This window comes from Bubalus kerabau, chromosome 6, assembly GCF_029407905.1.
Source record: "Bubalus kerabau isolate K-KA32 ecotype Philippines breed swamp buffalo chromosome 6, PCC_UOA_SB_1v2, whole genome shotgun sequence".
NCBI classification, from domain to species: Eukaryota; Metazoa; Chordata; class Mammalia; order Artiodactyla; family Bovidae; genus Bubalus; species Bubalus kerabau.
Genome location: NC_073629.1, coordinates 44,185,439 through 44,199,394, shown reverse-complemented (window position 1 = coordinate 44,199,394; position 13,956 = coordinate 44,185,439). Strand labels below are relative to the sequence as shown.

At 37.0% G+C, this 13,956-nt stretch overlaps 1 protein-coding gene across 4 annotated transcripts in view; it reads left to right on the top strand.

The window, feature by feature from the left end:
* Positions 1 to 9,435, top strand: part of AGL (amylo-alpha-1, 6-glucosidase, 4-alpha-glucanotransferase) — a 102,496-nt gene extending 93,061 nt beyond the window's left edge. For all 4 annotated transcript variants that reach the window (XM_055584999.1, XM_055585000.1, XM_055584997.1 and 1 more), the window contains exon 34: positions 6,731 to 9,435. In XM_055584999.1, the coding sequence (XP_055440974.1) occupies positions 6,731 to 6,848 (118 nt within the window). In that variant the 3' untranslated portion in view covers positions 6,849 to 9,435. The remainder of the gene's footprint in view (positions 1 to 6,730) is intronic.
* Positions 9,436 to 13,956: the final 4,521 nt, after the last annotated feature.

Here is a 13,956-nt window from a genome sequence, read left to right as displayed (position 1 = left end):
GTGACAAATAGATTCAAGGGATTCGCTCTGATAGAGTGCCTAAAGAACCATGGACAGAGGCTTGTGACATTGTACAGGAGACAGGGATCAAACCCTGTCTCCAAGAAAAAGAAATGCAAAAAAGCAAAATGGCTGCTTGAGGAGGCCTTAAAAATAGCTGTGAAAAAAAGAGAAGTGAAAAGCAAAGGAAAAGGAAAGATATACCCATTTGAATGCAGAGTTCCAAAGAATAGCAAGGAGAGATAAGAAAGCCTTCCTCAGTGATCAGTACAAAGAAATATAGGAGATCTCCTCAAGAAAATTAGAGATACCAAAGGAACATTTCATGCAAGATGTGCACAATAAAGGACAGAAATAGTATGGACCTAACAGAAGCAGAAGATATTAAGAAGAGGTGGCAAGAATACACAGAAGAACTATGCAAAAAAGATCTTCACGACCCAGATAATCACAATGGTGTGATCACTCACCTAGAGACAGACATCCTGGAAAACAAAGTCAAGTGGCCTTAGGAAGCATCACTAAGAACAAAGCTAGTGAAGGTGATGGAATTCCAGTTGAGCTATTGCAAATCCTGAAAAATGATGCTGTGAAAGTGCTGCACTCAATATGCCAGCAAATTTGGAAAACTCAGCAGTGGCCTCAGGACTGGGAAAGGTCAGTTTTCACTCCAATCCCAAAGAAAGGCAATGCCAAAGAATGCTCAAACTACCACACAATTGCACTCTTCTCACATGCTAGTAAAGTAATGATCAAAATTCTCCAAGCCAGGCTTCAACAGTATGTGAACCGTGAAATTCCAGATGTTCAAGCTGGATTTTAAAAAGGCAGAGGAACCAGAGATCAAATTGCCAACATCCTCAATGATGATGCCAACATCATTGAAAAAGCAAGAGAGTTCCAGAAAAACATCTATTTCTGCTTTAATGACTGTGCCAAAGCCTTTGACTTGTGTGGATCACAACAAACTGTGGAAAATTCTTAAAGAGACAGGAATTCCAGACCACCTGACCTGCCTCTTGAAAAATCTGTATGCGGGTCAGGAAGCAACAGTTAGAACTGGACATGGAACAACAGACTGGTTCCAAATCGTGAAGGGAATCCGTCAAGGCTGTATATAATCACCCTGCTTATTTAACTTATATGCAGAGTACATCATGAGAAATGCTGGGCTGGATGAAGCACACGCTGAAATCAAGATTGCTGGGAGAAATATCAATAAGCTCAGATATGCAGATGACACCACTCTTATGGCAGAAAGTGAAGAAGACCTAAAGAACCTCTTGATGAAAGTGAAAGAGGAGAGTGAAAAAGTTGGCTTAAAGCTCAACATTCAGAAAACTGAGATCATGGCATCTGAACCCAACTTCATGGCAAATAGATGGGGAAACAGTGGAAAGAGTGACAGACTTTATTTTTTGGGGCTCTAAAATCACTGCAGATGGTGACTGCAGCCATGAAATTAAAACACACTTGCTCCTTGGAAGGAAAGTTATAACCAACCTAGACAGCATACTAAAAAGCAGAGACATTACTTTGCCAACAAAGATCCATCTAGTCAAAACTATGGTTTTTCCAGTAGTCATGTATGGATGTGAGAATTGGACTATAAAGAAAGCTAAGCACCAAAGAATTGATGCTTTTGAACTGTGGTGTTAGAGAAGACTTGAGAGTCCCATGGACTGCAAGGAGATCCAACCAGTCCACCCTACAGGAAACCAGTCCTGAATATTCACTGGAAAGACTGATGCCGAAGCTGAAACTCCAGTACTTTGGCAACCTGATGCAAAGAACTGACTCATTTGAAAAGTCCCTGATGCTGGGAAAGATTGAAGGCGGGAGGAGAAGGAGACAACAGATGAGATGGTTGGGTGGCATCATGGACTCAATGGACATGCGTTTGAGTAAACTCCAGGAGTTGGTAATGGACAGGGAGGTCTGGCGAGCTGCAGTCTATGGGGTCACAAAGAGTCCGACACGACTGAGCAACTGAACTTAACTGAATGTTTAGTCAATTCATTAGCTATTAAGTAAATGGCATTTCCATAACATTTCTGTATATTCTATGTATCACAATGAAATTTGAAAGCTTTACTCTTTAACACAAGTTCTATGTAATTTTCACCTTATTTTAATTATTTTAGATTGTTATTTAAATACTTGATATTGCATGATTTGTATGAGGGGGAAAAGCCTTTGGTTTTTAAAATTTATCTAATATTTTTTGATATGGTTAGTACAGGATATATACAAAAACTAAAGGTTTAGGCTTGGCCTTTTGAGTTCACCTATTTAAACATATATTGATAAATGTTTTCATAAATGGTTTTATAATATTATAATTAAAATATCAGTGTTGGTGTTTTGAGTGTTTCAAACACATTTGTCATGTCCTTTGTCTGAACTGTTAGCAGATAAATAGTATCAGAGTTATGTGCCTTTTTAGGATGATATAACTTGGTCAAAAGCTCTTAATTTTACAAATTCTAGATTAAACCTAGATATATATACATCTTATATGATGTACATATATCGTATTTATAATATGCATGAGCAGCATAGATTTTCTCTCTACTACAGGAACACTTGGGGCTTCCATCTATCACCATGAATGTTGTCAAAATTGTTTTTTCAAAGTTATTTTCATTAGCTTAAATACAGTCACAGAAATGGAGAAGGCAATGGCACCCCACTCCAGTACTCTTGCCTGGAAAATCCCATGGACAGAGGAGCCTGGTAGGCTGCGGTCCACGGGGTCGTGAAGAGTCAGACACAACTGAGCGACTTCACTTTCACGCACTGGAGAAAGAAATGGCAACCCACTCCAGTGTTCTTGCCTGGAGTATCCCAGGGATGGCAGAGCCTGGTGGGCCGCCGTCCATGGGGTCACACAGAGTCGGACACGACTGAAGCGACTTAGCAGCAGCAGCAGCAGTCACAGAAACTTTAGTCCTGTCACACTTCTACCTCATCTAGAGATTAAGTCTGAAGTCTTTGTAATGTAAACATTCTTATGTTCTGACCTTTATTGCACCACAGATCCCAATATTTGCATTACTTTTCTTTCTTCCCTTTTTTCCATGAGGAGTAAGAATATGTTGCACTGAAGAGATGATCTACTTTTGCCTATAATCCCATCCTTCCTCCCTGTTCCACATCCTTATCCAGTGATTATCCTTACTTGGTATCCCACTTGATCCTTCCTTCCTAAGCTATGAAGATACCTGTCAGCCTACCCTAAAATAAAGTCCCTTCATACTGTTCCTACCTCAAGCTTTGTTTTATCATTCTGTTTTCTTTTCAGGATCCACATTTTCTATATGATTAGTTTTGTTTGTTTGTTTGTTTGCTTGTTGACACCAACTCAGTCGTCACCACATGCAAGGTGGCTTCTGTTTTGCTCTCACCACTCTGATGAAGCCACTCAAGAAGATCCTTTCTGGTTCCCAGATCCTATGACTTCCTCTCAGTTCTCTTCTTTGACTGGCTATCTCGTTGCTTTTCTCTTTTCATGAAAAACCTATGCTAGCCATAGCATTAAATTTCCCTTGTTAACCTAATAACAGTAACAATTATAATAATAGCAAATAATATTTATTGAGTACTTCAGACATTGTTCTAAATGCATGCATATAACATTACTCATTTCATCCAAAAAGCTATATAAGATAGCTACTATTATTGTTTTCCGAGCATCACATCTCCCCTTAGTAGCTGCGTGGCTATGGGCAAGTTATTTAACTTCTCTAAGCCTCTGTTTCCTCATCTATTTAAGGTATGTGCTGGTGTTGTTTTGAGGATTGATTTATTAGTATGTATAACATGGACAAGATACTAACTCAGATATGAGCTACTATCTCCATTTTATAATGTAAGCTTAGAAAGTTAAGTAATTTATACACAGTCAAATGGCAAGTAATTTGGTAGAGCTCTTATTAAACTCCAGGCAATGTGGTTTCACGGACTGCGCCCTTAACCACTACACAATTGGCTCTATTTGCTGTTTTTCTGGCTTTGCTTTCTGGAACCTAAAAACACATTCATTCTCCAAAAAAATCTATCCTTGATCTTCTTTTCTTCTCTGTCTGCTTGTCTTCTGTTATATTTCACCTAGTCTCACATCTTCACTCTTCAGGTAATTTTGAACTTTCATAAACTCCTCTTTTACTTTTCAGCTACTTAATAAACTTCTTACCTTGGATGTCCTTCTGCCATCACTCATTTTCTCTCAGTTTTTTTTCCTATGCTTCCCATCTTTGCTACAGTATTACCATTATTCATGGTCTGCAAGCTCAGACACCCCAGGTTCTTTTTAACTTTACTACATTACCTCTCCAGAACATCCAGATAGTTGTCAAGACTTGATTCTAGCTCTCCTCCTTTCAATAACCCACCGTCTTCCTTTCTTTGGCCAGTGCCTAGTCTGTAACTCATAATCTTTTCTCTGGACTAGGCAGTTAGCCTCCATACTACTTCCACTCTTCTCTCTCCATTTTGTCATATCACCCCAAACAAGCTCAATCTTGTTGACATGTAACTCTCACAATTTTAATCTTATGTTTAAACATCTTTAGCAATTCCCCACTGGTTACAGAATGAAATCAAAATTCCTTAGTTTCCACAATTTTTTCTCCAGCTACCTTTTCATTTTTATTTCTTGCTGTTTCCTATAGCTACTTTTATTACCATTAGCTTTAACTATGAGCTTTGGATTCAAATTCTGTCCTTGCTGCTAATTTTCATGTGTGACTTTCAGCAAGTTACTTAACGTCTCTGAAATAAATTTCTTCATCTATAAAATCGGAATAAGAATATCTCATTACTTGTTGTCAAGATTAAATGAAAAGATAGAACAAAAATATTTGTCACAAATCAAGAAATGGTTTCACCTGAAGTACATTATTACTTTTTAAATTTTCTATAGAATCTATAATAATGTCAGTATTCTCATTTTTGATGTTGATAAGTTGTATTTTTCTTTTTTTCCTGATCTGCCTGACTAGAAGCTTATCAATTTTATTGGTCTTCTTAAAGAACCAGCTTTTGAGTTCATCAATTTTTTTTTCATATTATTCAATTTTTATTGATTTCTATGCTAATTTTTATTATTCTCTTCTACTTACTTTAGGTTTATTTGTCTTTTTCTGTTTTTTTCAAGGTGTAAGTTGAGGTCATTGATTTAAAGACTTTTCTTCTTTTCTAGTATAGGTACTTAGTGCTAAATTTCCTTCTATGTACTAAATTAACAATACCCCAAAATTCTGATGTGTTATGTTTTTTTAATTCAGTTGAAAATACTTTCTGCTTTTCCCTTTAGCTTCTTCTTTGACTCATAGGTTATTTATAAAGGTGTTATTTAGTTTTCAAATATTTAGGAATTTTCCAGAGATGTTTCTATAACTGATTTCAAAGTTAACTCTTGTGGTCAAAAAATGTATTTTATATGACTAATCTTTCTAAACTTATTGATACTTATTTTATAACTCAAAATATGTTCTAACTAGGTCACTAAACTGCAAGTAAAAAAGTGTACCTTCTGTTATCATTGGATGGTGGTGTGGTTTAGGCGCTAAGTCATGTCCAACTCTTGCAACCCCATGGACTGTAGCCCCACCAGGCTCCTTTGTCCCTGGGATTCTCCAGGCAAGAATACTGGAGTGGATTGCCATTTCCTTCTCCAGGGGAGCTTCCCAACCCATGGACTGACCCGGGTCTCCTGTGTTGCAGGCAGTCTTTACCAACTGAGCTACAAGGGAAGCCACAACATTGGATGGGGTGTTCTTAAAATGTCAACTAGGTTGATGAGCGTTAGTCACTCAGTTGTGTCTGACTCTGTGATCCCATGGACTATAGCCTTCGGGGCTCCTCTGTCCATGGAATTTTCCAGGCAGGAATACTGGAGTGGGTTGCCATTTCCTTCTCCAGGGGATCTTCCTGACCCAATGATTGAACCCCAGTCTCCTGCATTGCAGGCTAGTGTAGTACAAAATACTTACAGATTTTCTGTCTACTTGCTCTGTGAGTTACCTAGAAGGGTAACATATTATTTTACAATTATGGATTTGCCTATTTCTCCTTGAAGTTCTATGTGTTTCTGTGCTAGAAGAATAGCAATGATACCTACCTCATAGGGTTGCCGTGAGTATTAACTGAGATAATGTACATAAAGCACTAGTATTAGAACATAGTAAATGTACAATAAATATCAACTGTACTATTATTCAGGAAAATGAGAAATTTGTATAGAAATTTGGATTGTTTTTAATTGGCATTTTTTTCTAATCATTTTCCTAATCATCATTTCCTAATCATTTTTTCCTTCATCATTTCATGTTCATTTTATAATTTTGTCAAGATAAAACATAATACATTCATATAATTACAATTTGAGTCTCATAAACTTACTCTAAAAGAAATAAAATTAGACCTGAGAGGATGTTTATCTCTATACTTACATTACTTGTAGTGGGAGTGTCCTGTTTTCGATACTTAAAGGGACTCCTTTGTAATTGAAAGTCTTAAATCCTAAAGACTGAATGTCAAAGAATAATTTCAGTCTAAATTCTTTATACATAATCTTTAGTATAGCCTGTTTTGTTTTGTATTAAATGGGTACAGATGATTGTTTCCTAAAAGAGAAGGCAAAATCACCAGCTGTATTGCCTATTTTATTAACCCAACAAGATATATGTTTGATTATATCTCATAAAATGGCTCTTCTTTCTTTAAGATCCCCTTGGAAAGGACTTCCAGAGCTGACCAACGAGAATGGCCAATACTGTCCTTTCAGCTGTGAAACACAAGCCTGGTCAATTGCTGCTGTTCTTGAAACACTCTATGACTTATAGTTAGTTGACTCATGCATATTTCTTAAGTATGCAACCAGTTGTATTGTTGAATGCAGTTGTAATGTAATGTAAATGCTTTATATGCACATGCTAAAGTCACTTTTTAAATCCCATTCATATAATATTGATGCCCTAATAGGTAAGACTATAAAGCATTGGGTTTGCTAATGTAGTTTTTGATTTGAGTAAGAAAAAAAATTATCACTACCAATGGAATGTTTGTCTTTTGAATTCAAGAAGTATTCCTCAGATGTCTAGAAATAAATAATTTGAAAGCCGGAGTTTGAAAAAGAAAAATCATGTAATATTCCTTTTGTGCATAAGTGAAATGAAATATGAGAATGTAATAATGAAAGAAATGGAAAAGTATCTTTAAATGATGGTATATATTTTCTTCAGTAACAGTATATACTGAATAAGCTGTGGTTAATTAATCTTCTCAACCTTTTACTAATAGTATATCTGCTGCCGCTAAGTCGCTTCAGTCATGTCCGACTCTGTGCGACCCCATGGACGGCAGCCCACCAGACTTCCCTGTCCCCGGGATTCTCCAGGCAAGAACACTGGAGTGGGTTGCCAGTTCCTTCTCCAATGCCTGAAAGTGAAAAGTGAAAGTGAAGTCGCTCAGTCGTTTCCGACTGTTTGCGACCCCATGGATTGCAGCCTACCAGGCTCCTCCGTCCATGGGATTTTCCAGGCAAGAGTACTGGAGTGGGTTGCCATTGCCTTCTCCAATAGTATATCTAGCACCTTCCAAATTGCATTCAGAAGATAATAAATGAATATGGAATCATGGAAATGTCCACCTACAATATATGTTTGTAAGTGAAGCACAGATGTTTATAATGTGCTTTTATTTTTTTCACGGATAGTGTAATATGTTTTTAATACAATGAATTTCAACAGTATATTTAACATATATTTAATTGTGCTAATGATGCATAGGCTATATGAAAAAATCACAAAGTATTAGAAATTTATTTTCTAAGAAAATTTTTATAAAATTAGTCTTGAGTTCCACTTTCCTACTTTGAGATGGTTTACATTTTCATAATGCAAACCTTCAGACATATTTATGAGAATTTTAAAGAAAAAGGTACTATATTAATTTTCTAAAAATAACTATTTTTAGTTTGTGTATAAAAGTGTATTATATTGGTTTCCTGTTAACTGAAAACTGTTGACAAGTTTAGCATGGAGAACAAGCTTAAAATAGAGATACGAATTCAGCAGTTATCTTGACTCCAGTAAAGTCACTTGAATAGCTTTTCATGTGATTTGAAGATAGCTTAAATCTGGAAAAGTCATAAAAGGAAAAAGACTTTTAACATTTGTATGATTTGACATTTTTAATAGTACTTATTTTCTAGATGATTTTTTTTAATTATCTGTTTTTGTCTCAAGAAGGCACAATTAGATCATTATACTTTCAGCTGAAGGATAATAGTTGCAAAAATCCATTTCATTATTCAGTTGTAATATTTATAGTTAAAATAGTGGTACAATAACACTTTTCTCACCTAGAAGTCATATGCCCACCTCCCTTAACTATGAAGAAGGAGTGAAAATATTGAAAAACAAGTAAGCTAAAACTTCAGGGTAGTAAAAATATAAAAATGTTTCAGATGCCAAATACCCATGTTCAACCCTACTTTAGTGTTAACTAGCTTGGTTTTCTGGTTTCCCAACCTAAAGCAGATTGACTTCTACATAACGATGCATTGATTTCCAAGTTTTCCTTCCTTCTTCATTGTTCAGTGTCTGACCTCTAACCTGTGCAGTTAGAAAAATGACCTTCCTTGAGAGGGAGAACCATTAGTTATCAAAGATTCACATAGTTCTGTTGTAATTAAACTTCTATATTAAAAGTGGTAAGAAAAGTAACTAAAGACCAACATTAAATCTGTTTTAAAAAAAAGCAAGAAGCAATGGCTGGCTGATGGTTAAATGTGATAAATAAGTAAATGAGTAAATTAATCCTAATAAATAAATAATAACAAGCTTACAATTTTCAAAACATAGCCATATTGGGTTATCTATGGTAAGGCAAATATATCCACCTCACCAGTACATTTTTAGGATATCATATTATACTAGAAAATTAAGCAATTCATATTTTTATTAGGAATGTTAATGAAAGAACATTATTATAATCTGCATGGCCTATTTTAAACCTTAAGAAGCATGTTACACATTATTTTATCAAAGATTGTTAAAATAATATTAATAGCTTTAGACTTTAGAGGGATAAATGTTGTTTGACTAAAAAACATTTCAATAGAATACTTCATTCCTGTGTGGTGTTGAATGAGGTACCATTATATCACATATTGAGAATGGTTCTGTGCCCTGATTCTTAATTAATTCCGATCAGTCTTACTCTTTTACTTGAGAAGTTTGCCAGTTTAACCAGTATGCTGTGATAATGTAATATGTTTCACAGATAACTGAGGAGACATGAGACCTGTCATCCTGTCCATGAACGTGTGTGATGCATTTCTGATGTGTCTTCACCTGCTCTGTCTAGTAGGCAAATGTCATTTTTATGTCTGTGCCAAGAAAATAAAATCTTTTCTAAAGGACTGTATTTTGCATTTATTATTTAGCAATTAACTGATTTGTTGGTGCTTACTACTACCATTTATTCAGGACTTGCTTATTTTGGGTGCTTTATCTTTTTGCAGTATGTATGGAAACAAAGACAGGAGGAAGAATTTTAGGCTGTTTGGTAATTTATTTAATTAGCCATGTTGAAATTAGGAGCAAAGTGAACTCTTGATGTATAAATTGACCTATGTTGAGCATGTTAGCAGCTACACATACTCCAGATATTTCCTGGAATCTTTTTCACTACTGTGAATTTTTTACCTTTCATGAGTATGTGTGAATTGGTCAAACTTGCCAGACTTATTTATAGAAATCTTCAGTGCACTAAAATAATAAACTCATGTTTAAGTTGCTCAATTCGGGGGTTGTTTTTCCATTTGTATAAGACTTGCACTATTAAATGGTACTGATACTTTGTCATTTGGGCAGTTTTTTCCAAATATATATTTCTTAGCCTATCTGGTATTGGGTTTGTCAGCTACAAATTGGCACTTAGCAAGAGCATTGCCAATGACAAGGCATCTGCCATCTGCCTCTACAGAGACTGAACCCCACGCTGCTGTAGCTGTTGACCTTCAACACCCACTGAGGGAGCTCAGGGTGAAGTGAGGCACTCTGTGCTCCAGGGAATCTGGAGGGACAGGTCTTTAGATAGTTGGATGTTTTTAGGAACAGATTTTATGATCTCAATCCTTGCATGTCTAGAGAAGCACTAAATCCCTTCATGGTGACATCAGACCCTCAGGACTAACAAAAAACCTTTTGTAAATTGAGTGCTTCATGGTATTGAACTCCCCCTTCACCAAAACCTTATACATTGACTTTCCCCCACTGTTGCTTTGGAGCAGTCTTCTCTCAGAGCTATCTGAGATGCTGCCTCCCAGGCTGCAGTCCTCATTTTGCCCCAAATAAAACCTAACTCACAACTCTCCAGTTGTACATCTTTTTTAGTCGACAGGTTAGAGGGTTTTTGTTTAACTTACAGAAACTTTCATGTTTATTTAATTAGATATTTTAGTGTTTTTATCTTTGTGAACTCTTCTATCTCTTCAAAATTTAACTGAACTTTTAATCAACTCAATAATAAACGTGTATTTCTATGTTATATTCTGGTTTTATATTTATATATTTACAGCAGCATACAGTATGAGGTGAAACTATAGGTGTTTTTTCTCTAAATTGTTATATCCAAGCTCATGAATTGGATTTCATTTGTAGTGATTCTTTTTTAAATTATTGAATTTTTTACTTTATAATAGGATGTACTTTCTGGGATATCTGATTGAAGTTTCCTGTGTTCACTCATTTAACTAATGTAATTTTTGTTTTAATATTAGAGCTTTTTCTCACCATCTTTGTCACTAATCCCTTGCTCTTTTTTTTAGAATCTTGTTTTCTATACTTACCTGTTTGTTTTTTTCCATATCCAAAAAGTTTTCTCTTACCATTTTTACTAAATTTATAACCATACTGTAAGTTAATTTGATAGGAACTGACATTTACAGTATTTAATCTTCTAAGAAATAGAGTGTCTGCATTTATTCAATTTTTTTAGATTGCTGAAATTCCTCCTAATTTTTGTTGTTGCCAATTAGAATGAAAAAACTCAGATTAAACATTCATGAGCTTCTACCATATAATAGCAATTTTACATTAGAAGTATTTTACCCATCTTATATATAAGAATACTACTAAAGCGTCTTGCCCTAAGTCACACAACTCGTAAGTTACTGGACCAGAACTCACTCTTGATCTTCCTACTATAAATCTTTTTTCAAAGATCCTCAAAGCTGAAGTTTTGTGTGCTCACTTTCATGCTTGCTACCATCTATCCATAGGTCCAAATATAGCTATTATCAGTTGTCCACATGATTATGGAAATCATTAGATCTTGTTCTGCTTGCATCTAAATATATTCTCTTATTATCCTAGTCAGGGGGCTTCCCTTATAGCTCAGTTGGTAAAGAATCTGCCTGCAGTGAGGAAACCCAGGTTCAATACCTGGGTCGGGAAGATGCCCTGGAGAAGGAAATGGCAATCCACTCCAGTATTCTTGAGCCTGGAGAATCTCATGGACAGAGGAGCCTGACAGGCTACAGTCCATGGAATCTCAAGAGTCGGATACAACTTAGGGACTAAACCACATAGTCAGGGTAATATCAGGGCTTCCCTTGTGGCTCAGCTGATAAAGAATCCACCTGCAATGCAGGAGACCTGGGTTCGATACCTGGGTTGGCAAGATCCCCTGGAGAAGGAAAAGGCTACCTACTCCAGTATTCTGGCCTGGAGAATTCCATGGGGTAGTCACAATGAGTCAGATACAACTGAGCAACTTTCACTTTCAGATATACTCCCTTATTATCCTAGTCAGGTAATACATTTGACGCCCTGGTCAAAATGTGTCTGCAACAGTTTGCATTGATAGGATAACTAATATGTTAGTGTCGGGACCAGCCCAACAACAAACCAATCTGAGGGAGCAGTGCCACAGAAGAATAAAGAAAAAGAAGACTCAGAAATAAAGTGGGGATCAGGGGGCTGATGTCATTCGCAGGCAAAAGCCCAGATCCTAATCCTTGCATGCCTTTTATCGTTAACCTCTACTTCCTTATTTGTGCTCTAGAGATATCTGTTCTTTAACATCTCAGATTGGGGATAAAGATATACAGTGCACAGTCCTCAATGTCAAACCTTCAGGCCTTTCGTGACTTTGTTAGCCCTTCGGTTCAGTTCAGTTCAGTTCAGTTCAGTCGCTCAGTCGTGTCTTGACTCTTAGCAACCCCATGAATCGCAGCACACCAGGCCTCCCTGTCCATCACCAACTCCCAGAGTTCACTAACACTCACGTCCAACGAGTCAGTGATGCTATCCAGCAATCTAATCCTCGGTCATCCCCTTCTCCTCCTGCCCCCAATCCCTCCCAGCATCAGAGTCTTTTCCAATGAGTCAACTCTTCGCATGAGGTGGCCAAAGTACTGGAGTTTCAGCTTTAGCATCATTCCTTCCAAAGAAATCCCAGGGCTGATCTCCTTCAGAATGGACAGGTTGGGTCTCCTTGCAGTCCAAGGGACTCTCAAGAGTCTTCTCCAACACCACAGTTCAAAAGCATCAATTCATCAGCACTCAGCTTTCTTCACAGTCCAACTCTCACATCCATACATGACCACTGGAAAAACCATAGCCTTGACTAGACGGACCTTTGTTGGCAAAGTAATGTCTCTGTTTTTGAATATGCTATCTAGGTTGGTCATAGCTTTTCTTCCAAGGAGTAAGAGTCTTTTAATTTCATGGCTGCAGTCACCATCTGCAGTGATTTTGGAGCCCAAAAAAATAAAGTCTGACACCATTTCCACTGTTTCCCCATCTGTTTCCCATGAAGTGATGGGACCAGATGCCATGATCTTCATTTTCTGAATGTTGAGCTTTAAGCCAACTTTTTCACTCTCCTCTTTCACTTTCATCAAGAGGCTTTTTAGTTCCTCATCACTTTCTGCCATAAGGCTGGTGTCATCTGCATATCTGAGGTTATTGATATTTCTCCCGGCAATCTTGATTCCAGCTTGTACTTCTTCCAGTCCAGCGTTTCTCATGATGTACTCTGCATAGAAGTTAAATAAGCAGGGTGACAATATACAGCCTTGATGTATTCCTTTTCCTATTTGGAACCAGTCTGTTTTTCCATGTCCAGTTCTAACTGTTGCTTCCTGACCTGCATACAAATTTCTCAAGAGGCAGGTCAGGTGGTCTGGTAGTCCCATCTCTTTCAGAATTTTCCACAGTTTATTGTGATCCACACAGTCAAAGGCTTTGGCATAGTCAATAAAGCAGAAATAGATGTTTTTCTGGAACTCTCTTGCTTTTCCCATGATCCAGCAAATGTTGGCAATTTGATCTCTGGTTCCTCTGCCTTTTCTCAAACCAGCTTGAACATCACATATTGCTGAAGCCTGGCTTGGAGAATTTTGAGCATTACTTTACTAGTGTGTGACATGAGTGCAATTGTGCGGTAGTTTGAGCATTCTTTGGCATTGCCTTTCTTTGGGATTGGAATGAAAACTGACCTTTTCCAGTCCTGTGGCCACTGCTGAGTTTTCCAAATTTGCTGGCATATTGAGCGCAGCACTTTCACAGCATCATCTTTCAGGATTTGAAATAGCTCAATTGGAATTCCATCACCTCCACTAGCTTTGTTTGTAGTGATGCTTTCTAAGGCCCACTTAACTTCGCATTCCAGGATGTCTGGCTCTAGGTGAGTGATTACACCATCGTGATTATCTTGGTCATGAAGATCTTTTTTGTACAGTTCTTCTGTGTATTCTTGCCACCTCTTCTTAATATTTTCTGCTTCTGTTAGATCCATACCATTTCTGTCCTTTTTCGAGCCCATCTTTGCATGAAATGTTCCCTTGGTATCTCTAATTTTCTTGAAGAGATCTCTAGTCTTTCCCATTGTGTTGTTTTCCTCTATTTCTTTGCATTGGTCGCTGAGGAAGGCTTTCTC